The sequence below is a fragment of the Melozone crissalis genome, unplaced genomic scaffold (assembly GCF_028551555.1).
Source record: "Melozone crissalis strain CALT ecotype California unplaced genomic scaffold, PUWL_Pcris_2 ptg000005l_1, whole genome shotgun sequence".
Lineage (NCBI taxonomy): Eukaryota > Metazoa > Chordata > Aves > Passeriformes > Passerellidae > Melozone > Melozone crissalis.
Genome location: NW_026535783.1, coordinates 46,019,935 through 46,038,540, shown reverse-complemented (window position 1 = coordinate 46,038,540; position 18,606 = coordinate 46,019,935). Strand labels below are relative to the sequence as shown.

Sequence of the window (18,606 nt, the reverse complement as noted above, 5' to 3'; positions counted from 1 at the left end):
ACTGTAGAAAAATTTCATTGTTTTCCTTATAATTCTCCTTTTATTTTTTGGGCAATATTTAAACATTAAACCACCCCTTGTTAAGAAAACGTCTTGAACATACTAATTTTTGTAACAGTCATATTCTTAGAGATCAAAAAAATTTTTTAAATTCTGTCAATTCAAAATTTGGAAGTCATTTTCTGCTTTCAATCAGAAAGACTTTGTATGTTTGAAAGAGCACAGCCCTTTTATCTTCTGTTCTGAGCACAGCATTTGGGAGGACACTGTGGGGTATGAATTAGGCTGGAACTACAGTGCTTACATGTTTTGACATGACTGTAATATCAGGGTCAAATTCATCAACAAACACAGTGCCCTTTATTGCTCTGTTAGTCTGGAATGACCAATTTAAGATAATTAGATCTGATTTCCAATCAAATTATTCAGCATAAATTCAGTTTGACTTTATGTCAAGAAGGCTGGTGTTTAACCTAGTATCTTGCAATCCAAGCTGGCTTATTTTGTCAGCTCACAAAAGAGGAAAAAACATGTTCACTGAACATTAATTATACTTGTAAACCTTGTTTTAAGCAGAAAAAGTAAAAAGACAATTCCTTATCGATAAGGACTATGGGTGGGATTTATTTTCTAGTTAAGTAGCAAAAGTAAGTTAAGTCATAGCAAGTTAGCATTCTTTCTTTATGGAAAACTACACATATAAATGTTTTATACGCTAAGGCCACCATCAGCTACTTAGGACAAAAGAACTAGAACACTATCTTCAGAAGAACATTCAGTTTTGACTAAAAATAAACAGTGATGAAATAGCAGGTAAATTGTTCCCATTGTCACCTTTCTTATTCAAATGTGATTTACTGTGGTATTCATTTCTTAGCTTCCATTTTCTATCCATCGAATCCTCGTACATCATTGACCAATAAATTGAAAATCCCTTTGTTACAAGTTGTCTAGGCTAGTTTATGTGTTAATACATCATGATCAAGACCCTTCTTACATTCATCTTCAAGCTTAAGTTTTATCAACTGGTGATTTTCCAGCCCTTTCATGCTCCTGTTAACCATTCTGATGATTTCAAGTTTTCTGGTAACTTACTTGCATTGCTAAACCAACAGAAGTAGCATTAAAGCACCTATACCAGTGACACATACAAAGGTAGGATCACCGCTACTCTGCAGGGAGAGAGAGATCTTTATTTGCTTTAACATAAGTATGTTGCCACATCTTTGAAGTGACAGTTCTGTCTGGCTGTCTTGGGAATCTGGTTCTGTCACTGCAGCATGTTCCAGCCATCCACTCAGCGTCCCACAGTTTCTCTGACAGACCAGCTTTCAATGAAATTTGGACTCAGCAGGAAACTCTGTGAGGAAGAAGAATCAGATTTTACATTCTGAGTTTCCAGGACCTATTATGTCAGCCTTCCCTTAGTGACAGATGTGGGCTTGGAAAAATCTTGCTTCCCTGCACAGAAGATGGTGTTGGATCATTGAGCCTTGCTGCTGCAATAGGGCTAGATCTTTATTCCTCCCTCAGGCACAGATCTTTCATCTCTTCCATATATCCAGCAGTTACCTCACTCCTGTAACCACAATGTTATAACTAGAAGCTCATATTAAACCAATTTTCTGCCCTGTCTTCAAGGTGGAGTTTTTGGGCACCACTACCAACAGTCCAGTTGCCGTCCCTTAATTGTGGCCTGGTTCTTATTCTGTGTACTGCAAATGTTTGCCTTGCAAATTTTGTAAGTGTTCAATATTGCTCTGAGTCAACACACATTCTTCATTCTTCATTATTATGGCAGTTTTAAAACTGCTATCCTAGTTTAAAAAATGAAACTAGGAAGAATATTTTCAAGAATATTCAAATTTCAATAATCCATCCTCATAGAAATACTGGGCAGCCTTGTGTAGCCTTGTATTCGTTTCAATACAAGCTGTTGTCCATTCTCAAAACTCTTCTATACAGGCACACTTCATGCTGTCAAGGAAACTGGCACTTCTTATTTTTGGACTTTATTTCCTCACTTTATCATCTTTCCACAATACAGCACCTAGCACAGTGTGTCACAGGTTGGTTTAAGAAAATAGGAAGTCTAATGAGCTTATATCCCTTGATGTCTGTGCTCTCAGCTGAATCCTTGCAAAAATCTTTCCCAGACATCGATGGTGGGACATTTAGGGCTAATTTAGCCAAGCACATCCATCTGTTTCCTAAGGTATGAAGACAGAAAATGCCTTATTGACACTCCAGATACACCCAAGAATTGGGCATTTTCACCTTCATGCTATAATTAAAGCAGAATGATTGGACCCTGCTCACTCTTTTCAGAACAGGAAGTGGGAGAAGCCACCCACAGATGCTGCTAGATTGATAGGGCACAGAGACTCTTGTTTGCATCAGCACTGTACTTGACCATTTTGATTTGGTAAGCAGAGCATTACCCTCTTCCCTGTTTAGCAGTACTCATTTCCTGTGTCCCCTCCTCTTCTTACCCTATAATTTTGTAATGGAAGCTATAATGACAACCAAGAATTACACAGAGAAAATGAGGTGATTCTTGCTTGTTGAAAAACAAAACAAACAACCTTTGTTCAGATAAATATACCCTCCACGTGCAGCCAAGTCAGGCTCTATGTCACCCTCTTCCCTGTAGATACTCTGCACCCCATTCCATGCAGGCTGAGCATTTCCTTTGTTATAAAGGGAGGCCAGGGATTGATGTTTCCCTGGGGAAGGGAGCAATCAGCACACCTGACTGTAATTTCAGGGCAGCTTTTTCTTAATTTGCTCCCAGCCTGTAAAACTTCAGTCTATCTTAAACTAATAAGAATTTGTTTAACTGGTAATCAGATAACCAGAACCCAGTCCAAAACCAAGCCACTTATTCTTCTTTTATTTGTTAAATAGCTCACTTTTTACAGTCTGACAACTTCTGACAAGCCCTAATCACTCTCTTATTTGCTACCTCTTTCTGCTCTTTAGCCCTTCTGCTATCTGCCAGCTATCGCTGCCAGCTATCCTCTCTCCACAAAACACACCTCTTTTGTAATCCTAACTTTATGCAACTGAATCACCACCCTGGTTCTTCTTCTCTAATCATATCAAGATTGATTTTTTTCCTTCAAGACTTTAAGTACCTCTGTATTCATCCACATAAGTTACCCAGGTTCATTTATCATCCCATTTCAGCTATTTTGGCAGTGATGTCAGCCTGTTTATTTCTTACATAACAGTTTTCCAGTCTTTTCATATGCTACCTCTCCTGCACACAGTTCTCTGAATATTTATGTTCAGGCTACCTCTATTACAATAGCAATCACTTAACACCACAAATCAAACAAAGTCATTTTGATTCAGTCATTTCAATCAATATTCTCTTAGCTAATGGATCATATGACTGGGAGAGGGTTTTTTCTTGGCTTACTATCTGTTTATCAATGCTGTCAGAAGGCTTTGGTCAAAAAAAAAAAAAAAGAAGATGTATGTGATAAGAGCAGGTAGTTCCAAGCAGAGGGACAAGCATGATCACCACAAAAGACTGATGAATGCAGGAGGCATGGTTTCAATAAGCTCTCTGCATTCCATCTGAGCACAGCTGACTATGAGGAGACTTTGCAAGAATCTGTGTGTATTTATGCCAGGCTAGCTTTCTACATTTGTGCAGTTTATTTAAATAAGGACTTCATTTCAGAGACTTGTTTCCCATATTTTACATATACTGCAATAATAACAATTAAGAGGCAATAGGTAGGTATGTTGTGTCTTCTTCAAAGACAGCCCTGTTCCCATTGAGAAATCAATGAAGGAATTCTCTGGTGGTGAAAGGAGTGAAGTAAAAGTATTTTGAAATCAGTGGAGATGAAATTATTTACAGCAGCCAAGAACACAATCACTACTTTCAGTTTTGAGAATACTGAGAAAAAGGCGTTTTAGAAATACATATATATCAAGCCTCTGTTTCAACCGTTGCTGATTTCATTCTATGAGCCTGGTAATAAAAGCCAAGACACACAACTCCCGAATGGTTCAATATATTCTTTATGACTTGACAGGACAGCATTGAGGCATAATCTCTTCATAATCATGAATCACGGTTATTGAAGTACAGATGTTCCAGGGAGATTCTCATTTCACTCTACACCAAATACTTCATGGAGCAGTCTGCCTGTGAATGTATTTCGTGCTTACTCAAGCACTTAACGGGGAAGCTAACTTGGAACTTGTGAAAGCTGAGCTGACAAAATAGATCTGAGGAGAAGTGACTCTTCTTCTACCTGAAATAAACTTTTTTCCTCCAGTGTGTGAATGGAAACATGAAAGTTCTTGTAAGAGTTTTCTAAGATGCTTAAAGGTTGAACAACAAATAATGTAAGCAGTTTAATAGAAATGCAGTCTACAATTTTTTTTCTTACTTTTTAAGTAGAAATAAAAGATACTTAAATTTTATTTGTAAATTTAACATCTGGAGAAAACCAATAGATGATTAAGGAGAAGTACTGTACACAGGTATAGCATAAAATTTCTTCTGTATGTTGACAGAAAATTGTGAAAATATTTTGGCCTGATCAGATGAGCAAAATGTACTCTGCTATTAATGCGCAATAGTAGTTCTGGATAACCCAAACTATTTAGTATGAGTAAAGACTAAATGTATTTAGTAGGAAGGACTGTAGAAAATGAACATTCAGTGTAGTACTGCTAAGACCATTTTGGTTTTAAGAGAGTCATGACAGGCCATGACAATATTCCTTTGCACATAATCCCCAGTGAAATCAGTGAATATAATGTTAAAAATTATCTGATGGACTGACCAGTGAAATATTCCAGACTTCATTATTTTGTCCATAGACTTGAATTCCCATGACGGTAACATAATATTCAAGGGCCACCTATTCCAAGCATCCTGACAATGAGGAAGTCAAGCAGAAACACCAGGAGGCTCACTGGGTGGGCCATGGGTTCTGAGGGATTGGGCAGAGGAAGTGGCTGAGCCACAGTGTCACATCTGAGAAGGAAGTCGTGGCAGTGAAGCTGGTGGAGCTGTCAGTGACTGGCAAAGGGGAAGCATAACCACTGTTTTTAGTGAAGCAATAAGGAACCAGTGGAACTGCAGGCCAATCAGTCACACCCCTGTGCCCAGCAACATCATGGGTCAGACTGTGGCGGGCTCACAATGAATACACTGGTTGTATACAACCACCATGTGAATTTCGCCTCTGGATTAAGCATCTGTCAAGTTTCATTCCTGGCTACTTTTTTTTTTTCTGCCCTCTGCAATGTAAAAGTACACAATTAATTTTGCCAAATTGGGAAACTGCTCCAGTGTAGTGAACAGCAGGGTCAGTTCACCAGTCTAGTTCACTGCATGAAAACTCACATGGTGGCGAGAAGGTGAAGTAGGAGTGGCAGCAACTTTTCTATCAGGACTGCACACTCATTCCACCTCAAAAACTGCCCCGTAATTTTCCTTTGCCATATTTTTGTCTTCTCTAGCCCTAAAACATACTCTAAATAATTTTCCCAGCAAAAGAAAATTAGAATGTAATGTTGCAAACTTGCTGGCTTCGCATTCAAATATGCCAAAATATGAAATATATCTGTTTCTCTAGTTATGCAGGTCAACTGTATACTTCCCCTAGCACACACAAACTACACAGATTATTAATCAAGTTATAAAGTAAGTATACAAACATGTAAATAAAAATACTACAAAATGGAACAAGCTACTGCCCACCCTGCCCCCCAAACAATTACAATAGCAGTGTGACCACCACAACCTTTGTGCAAGGTAAATTGGTAGGAAAGGGAATAAGTTCCAATAAACCAACAGTGAGAGCTGGAGAGAAAAGTTTTACAAGGACCAGCAGTATTTAACTGTGGGCTTTTAAATCACACAAGTAAAGGACTGCTCTGGTGTGGTGAAAGGTTCAAATATGCATATATCATGCTCAGGAGAGCACATTCAAGCTTCCTGTAACTTCTGTAGTTGCTGCAGGCTATGTGTTGCTCACTGCAGCCAACATCTGCTGAACAGCACAAACACAGGGAAGCCACAAATGAATTTCAAATTTGAATAAACATTTGCAGTAAATGCCCCAGAACACAGGGCAGTCTGAAGCCAGCTGACACATCTGAACTTTCTGGTTGGTCCCATAGTTGAGTTCAGTAGAAAACATGGACAGTAGTCCAAGGCTAATGTAAGTATAGTGCAGATAAATAACAAAATCTGCATTCCTCTTGTAAGTTTCCTCCACCCATTCCTGATTTTGTTTCTCTGATCTCTAGTCAGCACAGAACTTTGTTTTTCTGAGTATAGGTGGAGTCAAATGATTTTTGAGGAGGGGAGGATGGGATTCTTATAAAATCCAATGCTTACACATCCTGAAGGAGACAAATTGGTTTGTTCAGCTAGCCAGATGGTAGCTCAGATGAGAAAGATGACCTGGCAGTTTGCAGCACAACTCAAGAACTTACATACAAGTGGAAGGTGAAGGAAGAGCTTCATATCCCGTACAAGCCTTGGCTGAATAAGGTAATTTCTTGATGCTACACTTTATTTTTGTTACTTCTAACTGGTTGCTCATAGCATTCAGCCTCTCTTTATCACCCTAATATGCTTTGTCGATTAACTGCTATAGATCATACTCATTAGACTGACTCCGAAAATGATGCTGTGAAGTTAGAAAGGAAAATTTAATGAAGAATTCCTTCTGAATTTGTGTCTGAGTAACTAGTACGAACCTACTGTAGTTGAAGATCTAGTGACAGATGAGCATCAGCAGAGCCAGTCTGAGTGTTAGATGAAAATTATGACAAACATAGCCTGATCCTTGCCTGTGTACCAACTCACATGTGTGGAGGAAGTTTCAGCATAAATTACAATTGATTTCTTTGTTTCTTTCCATCTTTCTTCTAATACAACCAATAAAACATGACTATATTATTTAATCTGTTGTTAATTTATTAAAGCTATATTTTGTACTTAATTTAACATAGCTGCTGTTTCAAGGTATCAGCCTTGGTAAAAGTACTTTTGTGTCTATGTATACTAAGTATGTTTTTCTTCCTTTTCTCTCTTTTTTTTTTTTTTTCCTAAGTCCAAATCCAAGGTAATATTTGCACTGGAAACCCAAACCAAAAACCCATTACAAAGTCACATTTTTTTAAATCTAAATGTGGAAAACCTTAATACTTGCCCATTTTTGTCTTCTTGGGGAACCTATATCTGTAAAGTATCACCAGGTCACAAGGAGGCCATTCAGCCTCCATTCAGAGACAGTGAATACATTTTTTGGGGAGTGTTAAGTATGAGTTGCATGAAAACAACAAGTTTAGGATTCATACTAACAAGAGTTTTTTCTTGATTCCACCACCACGTTGTTTTGCAATGTGCAGCAAATGTATTCAATTCATTTGCTCTTTTGTAAAAAGTAAATTAGAACATGGAGCACAAGATAACCAAGTAGAACAAGTATCCATCTTCACAAGTTTATGTGGCACGCTAAAATGCAAGCAATGAGATAAGCATTTTATAATTTATTTTTATTATTGTCTGATAAGCTTTTTGAATCATTGGCATGAATCGAAACAGAAATAGCTTGGAGAACTTGTAGAGCATGAATAGAGGAACAGCCCCGGTGCCTCAGAAAGTGTCTTTGTAGCTATCCAGGTGCAAAGATAAAGGTTGCACTCTTGTCTGCGTGTTCTTGCTGGCAAAATTTGCCATGAGCATAATAACACTACTAACAGAGCTGTCTGCTCTTGCTGATGCAGACACCAAGCACGGGCTTTCCTGATTTAAGTCCATGTCTCACAGAACATTTGTTCCAGCTGCCATGAGAAATTTTGGAGGTAGGAGTCAGTGGGATGCTAGACAGAATGCTTATGCTTCCAGGCACAGCTTTACATTTCTGAGGCACCGTGTGTATGACCAGGTGCAACAGAAGGAGCAGTACCCTACAGGTACTCCTTTTTATTTAGAAGGTTAGCTCCAGGGACAAAATGGGTAAGTGACCTTACTGTTTACCATTACTCAATAGTTAAGAGCAAAAGGAGATCCTGTGTAGCTTTTTTCAGTTTAGCGTGTTTGCAATTACATAATCTAATAACAAACTTTCTCTTGCAAGTGAAGGGGGAAGAAAGCAAAGTGTGGTGTCAGAAACATATTCCCTTATTGTAGTATCTATGCTTTCTTCTACCCTGTTCAGGCATTGCAGCAATTCCCTATAGTATGCAGCTGCACTGCTTTCAAATCCATAGGGCTGCTGGAAAATAACTACCTCATTAATTAATAATGGAACTGAAATAGTAATTTTATTTGGGAGTTACATGTAACACTGTGATCATTAAAAGGAACTGAAAGGGGAATTCTGAGCTGTGACATAAAAGATATATTTGTCATAAGGAAACATGCTGTCCATTTAAGTTTTGTGAGCAGTAAGGCCCAATTTATTCTCCTCCTGGGACAGAGTTTGCCTAATGAAAGTGAAGAGTGCTGGGTGGTGTCATGCAGATTTTATCATGCCTGTTTTAGTCTGGGTGTTGCCTGGTAAGCAGCAGGATTTCTTCTATCTGTCTTGTGGCCCAAATTATAATCCCTTGCCCAGGCATGTCTATGCAGAATGCAGAAATATCAGTATCACTCTCCCTAGGCAGGCTCATTTAGCTTGAGTGTTGTGTCCTTTTTGTGTTCTTCCAAGCCTCAAACAAAATTATGACCATGCTACTTCAGCTCAGCATTGTCAGAATGCTACAGCTTGATATAATTTCTATATTTTCTTATAGTAAACTGAGCACTAATACAAGTATTAATGCTTCCAACTTTACAAAATTTATTGCCTTTGAAAGTATTAGCTTCATTTGACAACTGAGAAAACAGTCACAGCAAGATCTGACAACTTGCTTAAGATGACCCCAGAAACTGTGGGAATGAAAACCTGATTCTTTCATACAGACCTCAACACAAGGCAGTCTCTCCCTCTCTTGTGGCTGTTCTAAGATTTTTTAAGATGTGCAAATGAGTCCAGTGCCATGTCAGTCCAGATATGGGGCAGTAGAATGATTTTGTTTCTGATCCCTACAAGGCTCTCATGGCTTCTTCTCCCCACCCTGCTGCAGTGATTCAGATCCTCCTGAGATCATGGGAGCAAATCACAGGACTAGTGACTGCTTCTTTGTACTGGATAACTTCAAGTGGTATGGGTTCCCTCATGCAGTTCATGTTTCCCAGGTGCACACAGGGTAGAGAATTTTAAGTATAGTATATCTTTGGCTATCTCAAGTTTCCCACTCTCCTCCTGAGATAGGTCTTTTTGGTTTTCTGTGTCTTGTACAATGTCCCTGCTCAGCTTTTAGTATCCATGAAGAAACCAGAAAAATGTATGAATGTTTCTCTCCCTCCAGCCAGATCCCAGATCCTCCATACACTGCACGATTGCTGCATGTTTACTACAAAACTTTTAAAGGGAAATATGCTTTTTCAGTTTTGTGCTTAATAAGATGTTCTTGCCGATGAATAAATCTTTGCAAGAATGGATGCGCACTGTTTTGGCAAAAATGCTTGGCATTGCAGGAATGATTAATATTTATAAATACTAAAATGTTGAGGACTCTGAAATTCTTCTATCTTTGAAAATCTTCATGTCTGAATATCTTCCCATTATCTTCTCTCCTTGGTTCACATGTGCATGCTTCTTTTGTTTTCTTAACTCTGTACTTGAATTTTTTAAAAAATTTCTTTATTCAGTCTTCTGTCTCTTCAGACCTCTGTTACCCAGGTAATATTTTCAGTCAAACCCCTGTAATGAATGTTGTATTTTAACTTGATAATTACTTGTGTAAGCCATTCCTAGAATATTTTCATCAATTTCTTTAACCATGGGCCTTCTACCAATTTGCAGATCTGTTAAAAAACCTCATCACCATCACTACCACTCCAGAAAAAAAAAAAAAGAAAAAAACAATCCAAACACCAGAGAAGAACTAAGAATTAGAAAAGATGCAGGCTAAAGACAGCAATCCACCCGACGGTGGCTATGGATGGGTTGTGGTAGTGTCAGCCTTCATGGTGATGGGCCTTACTGCTGCTGTCCTCAAGACTTTTGGTCTGTTCTTTGTTGAAATCCAGCAGCACTTTGATGAACTTGCAAGCACCACTTCTTGGATCACATCAGTAACCATTACCGTCTTTCATTTAGGAGGTAGGTAGTAGTACTCCTCTAGCATTTTATTTTAATATTAACTACCTGAGAAAGTTTGGAAATCTTCCTTAAAAAAAAAACCCAATCCCAGCAACATATAAGGTCTAGACTTCCTCCAGAAGTCTCTACAGAAAATACAGAAAAATTTCAGAAAATTGGCATTTACTGCCTCATATATGAAATGGGTTAATAACAAAACTCTATAAAATAGGAATCTGATTGCTTGAAAAACATCATGTACCTAAACTCATGATTAAGTTTCGCTACAGGCTTTGAGTTAAACTCATTAGGAATAATAGCCACAGAGCTTGTTGAATCAAGCTCTTAAAACAGTTTGTGCAAGCTCACTGATCTCAGTGTGACTGTCTGAAGTACTTTTTTCAAAGTACTTCAAAATACAAGGATTGTGACCCCATCCATCAGGTAAGCCATTTGCTACCACAATTATTTTCAGTCCTGCTTTTTCCCACTTCTTTTTATATTCACCAAGATCCCCTTTCTTTGCATGTATTACCAACTCTATGTCTTCTTCACCCCTCTTACTATGATTCCAAGTTACTGATCTACCAGAAGACTCACAGGGTTAAAAAGAAAAAACCAATCTATTCACACCGAGAGAACTCAATAAAGATATGACCATACAAGCAGAGAGTAGGGGAAGATAGAGTGAAATATCCCAGTCAAAGGCAGTGAGGTCAAATACCACATCACATCAAATGAAGGAGGGAAAAATAAGAAACATACTGCATTTGACTCAGCTGGGTTGTTTAGAGAGTCCCTAGTGCCCTGCAAACTGCATGAACCTTCACATGATGTGAGGATTCCAAACATGTGCAGGCTTGAAGTGTACAGAATTTGTGAAATCTGCTCTGCATATTCTCATAGAGATATATGGTTGCTATAGGTAAATATCCTTACATAATAAATGCTATCATAATTTTCTCTCTGAAGACACTTCTTTGCATAGACACTGTATAATTACATGCATCCTACTCAGTCCACACCTATCAGTACTATTGCTTGGAACTCCAGTATTTCCAAACATCAAGAGCAACTGATCTTTCTTTGAAAAATGTATTCAGAAGGAAAAAAGAGTAACCCAAAGTCAAAGTAAAAAGATAAAGTAAGTCATGAGTTGAAAAGATTTTATCAGTTTCATAAACTGCTATCCTTGATGCCTGCTTTGCAGTGACAGGTATAATTAACTGAAAAAAAATTGAAAAACCTGCTTCACAGACCACAGAATTTAATAAATGGTAATCTATCAATTTGGTTAACAAAACAGATGTATCACTGACATATTGTGATACTATTGTGTCATTCAGGCATCTGAAGTTCATGAGAAGAAAAAGCCAGCATAGGAGGGAAAAACTTAACAGTCCTGTTTTAGGTTTTGTTTTGTTATAGCCTATATTTACATTGTATAGGAATGTATAAAGGAATAGAGCATATAACACAATAATATTAAGTATAAACCAGAAAAAAAATTTGCCTAGCCACATGGGAGGCCAGCCTACTTCAAGGAAGGCAGCTATAATTTTCAGCAGAAGTTGTTTTTCATCCTTTGAAATCCATTGAAAAGAATCCTCTTTCAGTGAATAAAGCTTGGTGGTCAAACATTCCAAACCCCCTCTGTATAGTAGTTTATAAATGTCTCAGGTCAATACAGAATTGTCCTCATCTTCTTCTGCCTTTGCTTCATTTATAGGGACCACAAACTTTCTGATGAAAATCACCTGAGCCTCCAGCTCTTTGAGCATGTTTCCCGGCCTGCTTAGTCTTTCTTAATGTCTGTCTCTGGGAAACCTTAAGTGTCACTTGGCTCAGTAGAAGGATGATCCCGGAATTATTATTTTTTCCTATTTGGATCCTTTCAACGGCAGGTCTGTTTCTTGTGTTGAAGGAGAGCATGTGCTTCCACTCCCAAGGTCTGCACTTGCAACAGGCTGTTCAGTTTACCACAGCAAGGATTCTCCCCATCACCTTCACCAGCCTTCTCTGGCTACTTATGTACACCTCCCAACACCTTTCTCTGTACTCTTGTTGTCATCCCTTTCCATTCCTTGTGCATTTTCTGTGTGTTGCCCTTGTCCTTTCAAACTCTGGAGTCAAGCTATTTTACCCATTTCCAGTTCTGTGGCTAGCTTCTTTCTTTCTCTTGCTACTCCATGTTTAATTTCTGCCTGTTTATTCTTCTTATTTGCTATTTAAGAATTGAGATTCGGTAATATTTCTGCTCCAGATCTTTTTCTTGTCTTCAAGAACTTTCATGGATGTTACCCTGTGTCTACTTTTCTCTTCTTCTTTTCATCATATTTTATGATTCACCAACTGCATGTACTTTATCATGTCTCATGAACTACATTTTAGGATAATGACTGAATTTCAGTATCATTTTAACATGTTTATAAAATTTTCAGATTTTTGCTGTAAAACCTGATGAGACGTTTGAAGTTTATGTAACTCCTGCCAGGTCTTTCTGCTGTCAGGCAATGTACATGCTGAAGATTTTGCAACAACTAGTACTCTGTCAGGTTTATTTCACTCATCCTAGCTACCAAATTCTCTCAATTCTGATTAGCACAGGTTAATGTACAACAACCTGCCCCTACAAACTACTACGAAACCTTCCTTGCTGGCTGCTCTCTTTTAATAATTGTCTTCCTACGTATTTAAATTTAGAAGCGTGGTCCTTGTTAACTGAATTCGGTTTTATGCATGAACTCCAGTTCCCAGGATATTTAACAGATTTTAGGGAGCAGGCCCATGCCAGGTGGCACTTGGGAACCCCCTAGTGGCCACGGCCATTTAAAGAAATCCTGCGGCTGTGACCTCGACTCGTGATGCTGATGGAAAAAACAGCCAGGCAGTAAAACTATCCTTCATTAAGCAAAAATATCTCTGACATTTCAGGTGTTTCCAGACAGTGACTAGAGACCAAAGTAGCTGCTGCACTATCAGATCTGTACCACCTCCACCTTTGCCCTTGTGTTGAAGAGCCCCTGCACTCTGTTGTGAGAAACTGTACCACTAAATAAAGAGTTAAGAAATGAACTGCCAATTTTCTGTAAAAAGTATTACCACAAAATAAACCCTAATTTTTGGTCCTTTATAAACTTTTAAAATTCCATTAAGGGTTGATTTTTGCAAAATTCTAGAAAACAAAATTAGTTTTCTCCAGAATGTTTTCATGTCAGACATATCAATAACATATTGTCAATAATACAATTTTTATAGATGAACCTATAGATTCCATGGCTGAAGTTTCACCTTCTGCTAAAACATTCCATGAGGTTCTGTCTTGTTGGTAGTTATATCCTTACACGAAAGTCAGTAGAACTGTCCTACTGCAAGGAAGGCACTAAAATGCTCTTTCCCTTTAAAAGAGTCCACATATGTTGAATATATTTTCAAATCTGTGCCTCAGGAACAGTAATTTCTCTATCAGCAAGGATGAAATTTTGGAACTTGATTGACCTCCTACCCCATCCAGCAGAATTAAGGCTGTTTGTGTCAAGCATTATAAGGGCAGTCATCATCAAAATGTTTTATTTATTTGACCATGTTGATCAGATTAATGTTCTAATGTATTTTTCTTTCTCTGATTTTTCTGCTTATCTAGCCCCTGTTGCCAGTTCACTGTGTGTACAATATACCCATCGGAGAGTTGTGATCACTGGAGGACTTCTGGCTTTTTCAGGAATGGCATTGGGATTTTTTGGACTCAACATGGTCTGGTTGTTTGCAACAACTGGCTTCCTACAGGGTATGAATTTATGGCTTCATGGCTTTCTTCCACCAGCAATGTATTTGAGGGTGCTAGTGGTAGGAGTTTTAAAATCTGGTATCTATTTTGACTTTATGAGCAGCCAGAACAAGAAATGTTCTTTAAAAGTGATTTCCGTCCCATTTCACTCGGGAAATAAGAGTTTGTACAGGAGATCTGCAACAACAAAGAACACAAATATTTAGATGCCAATAATTTACACTTGCAAATTATATGCAAGCAGAAAATTAAGTGTTCTGTTTTTCATTCAGAGATAAGAGCTTTGTGAAGGTTTAAAAAAACATTATAAAGGGAACTGAAGTAAAAAGACAGGGAGATCCCAAATTCTATACTTTCTATCAGCTTATCTTATGGTTTGAACAGAGTCCCAGGCTTTCATTTTATTCCAATCCTTTCCTTTACTTCAGGCCATACCAGGCCAGATAATTGTCTCCAACAGCTAGCAGATTTTCCTGGAACACGAAGCAAAGCTAGCAGGGAATAAAATAAACCATTCTGAATTCTGCACTGGATGCCTGAGAAAATGTCTGGAATTTGAACCCTTTGGCACTCCTGGGCTGCCAAAGAGTCTAGGGAGCCATCAAAATAACTCTAAGTTAGAGCAGGTTTTAAATTTGCTCAAAGCAGTTAAGCGAGAAAATGAAGAGCAAATAGAGGCAATACACCAACTTGCCTCATGTCCCACCTCACTCATGTCTACCCTGAATACAGCTCAGCTTAATCGGCTGGTCTGACCTAGTACCAGCCTTAACACACACAGCATGGACACTGGGATCTGCCTAGCTTCAACCTCATAACCATGGGATTTCTCATGCACTGGCAAAGCTGTGAAACCAACTTCTTTTCTTTTTTTTTTTTTTAAGTGAGAATGTAATAATGTATATACTTCATGTTCTGCTTTTTCACTTGAATATATACAATGTACAGAATATAATATAGTCACAAATATACCCTTACACCTACTCCAGCTAAACTCATTCTTCTTCTAGGCAAAAATGTTTTCTTTCTAACACTTTTTAACTTTGCAAATGTAGAAGCACTGACTGCTTAAATTTCTACCTTCACAAAATACCTCAACAGTGTCTAACCTGTGCTATTTCTATTGGTGTTTTTCAGGTCTTGGCATTTCTTTTTCATGGACACCAGCCATTAGCATTGTTAGCCACTATTTCTCAAAGAAAAGGGCTTTGGCCAATGCTATTGCCAGTGCTGGAGAATGTGCCTTTGCATTCATGTTTGGGCCATTTTTCCAGTGGTTGATTGGTCAATACGGATGGAAAGGTGCCCTCTTGATCATAGGTGGCATCCAACTCAATATTTGTGTCTGTGGAGTACTGATGCGACCCCTGGCAAGCAGCTGCTTCCTTGAGGCCAGACATTGTGAAACTGAAACACCACCTGGCAATGGTGCATCCAGGACAGACAAAGAAGATCAGTCTCCCATCACGCCCAAAACCTTCAACTGGATGCTTGTGAGGCAACCAGAATTTGTACTTTATGCCATTTTTGGTATATTAGCTGCTATGAGTTTTTTTGTTCCTCCATTATTTTTAGTTCCACTTAGCTACAGCCTGGGAATAGATGAATCATGGACTGCATCCCTCCTATCCATTTTGGCTATGGTGGACTTTGGAGGCAGATTGCTGTGTGGCTGGTATGCCAACCTCCACGTTACCAAAAGCATTCATTTGCTGGCAATGGCGATTACATTGATCAGTACTTCCCTGATGCTCTTGCCACTGGCTAACAATTACCTTTCCCTGGCAATATTCACTGGCTTCTATGGATTCTTCTTTGGCACAACAGTCGCCATTCACATTACAGTGCTAGTAGATGTTGTAGGCATGCCAGAATTTGACAGTGCCCTAGGACTCTTCATGCTTATTCGAAGCACTGGAGGTTTTGTGGGGCCTCCTCTTGCAGGTAAGTTAAGACAACTCACTGCCAAATACAGTTTAAAAGAGGAAAGGGGAATGGTAATCTGAACTGAAAAGATCTTGATCTGCACTCAACTTTCCCCCTTTTTTAGCTCAGGGGTATCTGAGCCAAGAAGTACATAAAAACAAATAGTCAGTTTAAATCCTCTTCAAAATACACTGCTCCTTCTCTTCTGTGTGATTTTGGGGATACCTTTACAACAAGAAAGGAGGGATAAAAGGCAGGGTTCACATGGTTGTCCTGCTTTCTGAATCCCACATAATGCCACTTGATGGCCTCCAACTATTTAGCTAAGAAAGTCCGTCTTTGGGACAAGCAGCAGACACACACTTTCAGAGAAGAAACTGAAATTTGAGACTACTGATGTTGCACAAATGTTGGTATTGTTGGGAGGGTTTCTACAGAAGTTCAAATTGAACAGCCTGAAACATTAGGCTATGCAAACCTCAAGGAAATATTCAGAGAAATGCCTGCTGGTTTTAGACAGCATTTGAGCCAGCTAGTATAATAAACAGGGAAGGCAGCATATAAGAACAGTGGGAAGAGAGAGCAGACAATGAGACAGCACATGGATTTATGGCCTGGCAAAAAGATATAGTCATCTTGGAAAAAGGCAAGACAAATGAACTGCAAGCTGTAGAGGCTTTAAAAAGTGATATGGCAAAAAAAAAAAGACCATTGTGACTTGTGCAATGCAGATCTGAGTCCTCATCCAAAGACCATTGTTCATGCACAAGTGACTTTTGTGATAATGGCATTGCTAATGGGTTGTAAATGAGTCCAGCTGAATACTGGAATATTTTAATTCACTTTTGAAATACAGGAACCAGGAAGATTTGTAGAGGGTTTGAAACAGAACAGTATCGAAAATGTGTTGGAAAGATCTGAATAAAATACAGTTCATAGTGGTTGGTCACTAGTACTAATTATCTGGGAATCAGTGTGGCCCCTTTTTGTATATTTAGTGAACTACCAAGAATATATGGAAGAGCAGGGAACCCTAAGTGCCTCTCAAGCTCTCCTCTCCTCCTTTGAGTGTAAAATCTAAAAGATTTGAGTTCATGGTTCCTATGCCTGTGTAGGGCTGATCATAGTTTAGAATGTGGGCTAGGAAGTACCCTAAACATGGACAAACTTCCCAAAAGCAAGCAACTTTCATCAGCCCACAAAGGAATGTGCCATCATACCCACAGGGCAGCTGACACACTGCTGCAGAGCTACTACTGTAATACTGTACTGTAGAGATTTTTCAGTATAATACACAATGGCATCACATATTTTGGTTGGCTTCAATGTCCCTGAAAACCAAGGTCTTTTTGTTAGCTTCTGTGACTCTTTGTAAAATGATGAACTGGAAATCCACAACACATCAGACAAATTCTCCAATTTTGTCTCCAGCAGATGAATGTCCTTTCCTTCTTTAAACTCGCTCATGCTGTAGTTATGGTCCAAATTTCAGCAACTCATGACAGCTACACCACAGAACATGGAGCTGCTCACATACACAGCTGCACAATCTGTCTTTCTGCCAATACCTGCACTTGCACTGTCTGCCACACTTTTGGTTGGAAAGTACTTAAAACTGTGTAATATATTGTTTCACTAGTAATTCACAAATGAAAAACAATGAGACATGAATTGTGTTTCAAAACACAAAAATGAAAAATGAATGCTATACTGGGGTGATGTTCCTTGTGCTTATGGTGTAGAAATCTGCCAGACAAGTATGTAGCCAGTACACTGCCTTTATAAGAGGATATATTCACAATGCTGAACTAAATTACATTCGTCAGCTCTCCATCAATCAAATTCCTGTCATTTGTTTCTCTCCAGGTCTGATTGTGGACATGACTGGAGATTACAGAGCAGGCTTCTACATGGCAGGAGCCATTCTTGTCCTATCAGCTGGATTTTTAATTATTTTAGATCAACTCCAACAGAGAAAAATAAGAGAAAGCAAGATTAGAACCAAACCAGAAAAGTCAATGTTACCTTACGCTTCCCTGCATATCCTGAAGCATCAAACCAGAAGGTATGGAGAGCACAATGTAGTGGTGTGACTACATGAGACCTCTGACAGCATCTCAAGGGCACATGGAAGTGTTTTATTTTTGCCAAAGTCACTATTATTAGGATTTGCAAAAGAACAGAAATTTTGGGTACGACTGTTTGAAACAAAGGAAGAAAGTAATTAATTTACATGCAAAGTAGAGCAGTAACCATTACCATATTATTTTGATATTGAAGTTGCATTTTCATTACGCAAGTCTTCAGTAGAGTCCCAGAGGGCTGTGCTAAATGAAATAGGCAAACCATAGTCTAAACTAAATTGCTGTGAAGTACATGTGCAGCAGATACAAACTCTACCCTCAACTGCAGACTGCAGCTATCGCTAATAAAAAGGAAGAGGCATTAGGTCACAAATACTTACTTGGGGAAGTGGTGCCTAGTATTTTCAGTAAACAAGTTGGATCTGAAAGCACAAGTAAATGAATACAGTTTTGAGCTGAAGGGTTTGCAGGTACTCTACAGAGCAGTGCTGGAATAAGACAAATAAATAGACAAACCTGGTAAAAGTTAAAAGTTATATGAGTAACAGAATACAGTAGAGAGAAATGCAGTCCTAGATACCAGAAGTAAAAAGCAAAATACACCCACAGAAAATGGAGAAGGATTGATGAG

At 38.6% G+C, this 18,606-nt stretch overlaps 1 protein-coding gene across 1 annotated transcript; it reads left to right on the top strand.

Moving 5' to 3' along the window:
• The first annotated feature begins 9,997 nt into the window (after window positions 1-9,997).
• Window positions 9,998-17,984, top strand: LOC128944252 (monocarboxylate transporter 13-like). Its single transcript, XM_054287442.1, has 4 exons — window positions 9,998-10,199; window positions 13,822-13,965; window positions 15,103-15,909; window positions 17,758-17,984. Exons 1-4 carry the CDS (start codon window positions 9,998-10,000, stop codon window positions 17,982-17,984), a joined length of 1,380 nt encoding a protein of 459 aa, XP_054143417.1.
• The last annotated feature ends 622 nt before the right edge of the window (window positions 17,985-18,606 follow it).

Coding starts and splice junctions, on each gene's coding strand:
- LOC128944252 (XM_054287442.1), top strand. CDS start 9,998: ATGCAGGCTAAAGACAGCAATCCACCCGACGGTGGCTATGGATGGGTT. Junction 13,966..15,102: donor AACAACTGGCTTCCTACAGG/GTATGAATTTAT, acceptor GGTGTTTTTCAG/GTCTTGGCATTTCTTTTTCA. Junction 15,910..17,757: donor TGTGGGGCCTCCTCTTGCAG/GTAAGTTAAGAC, acceptor GTTTCTCTCCAG/GTCTGATTGTGGACATGACT.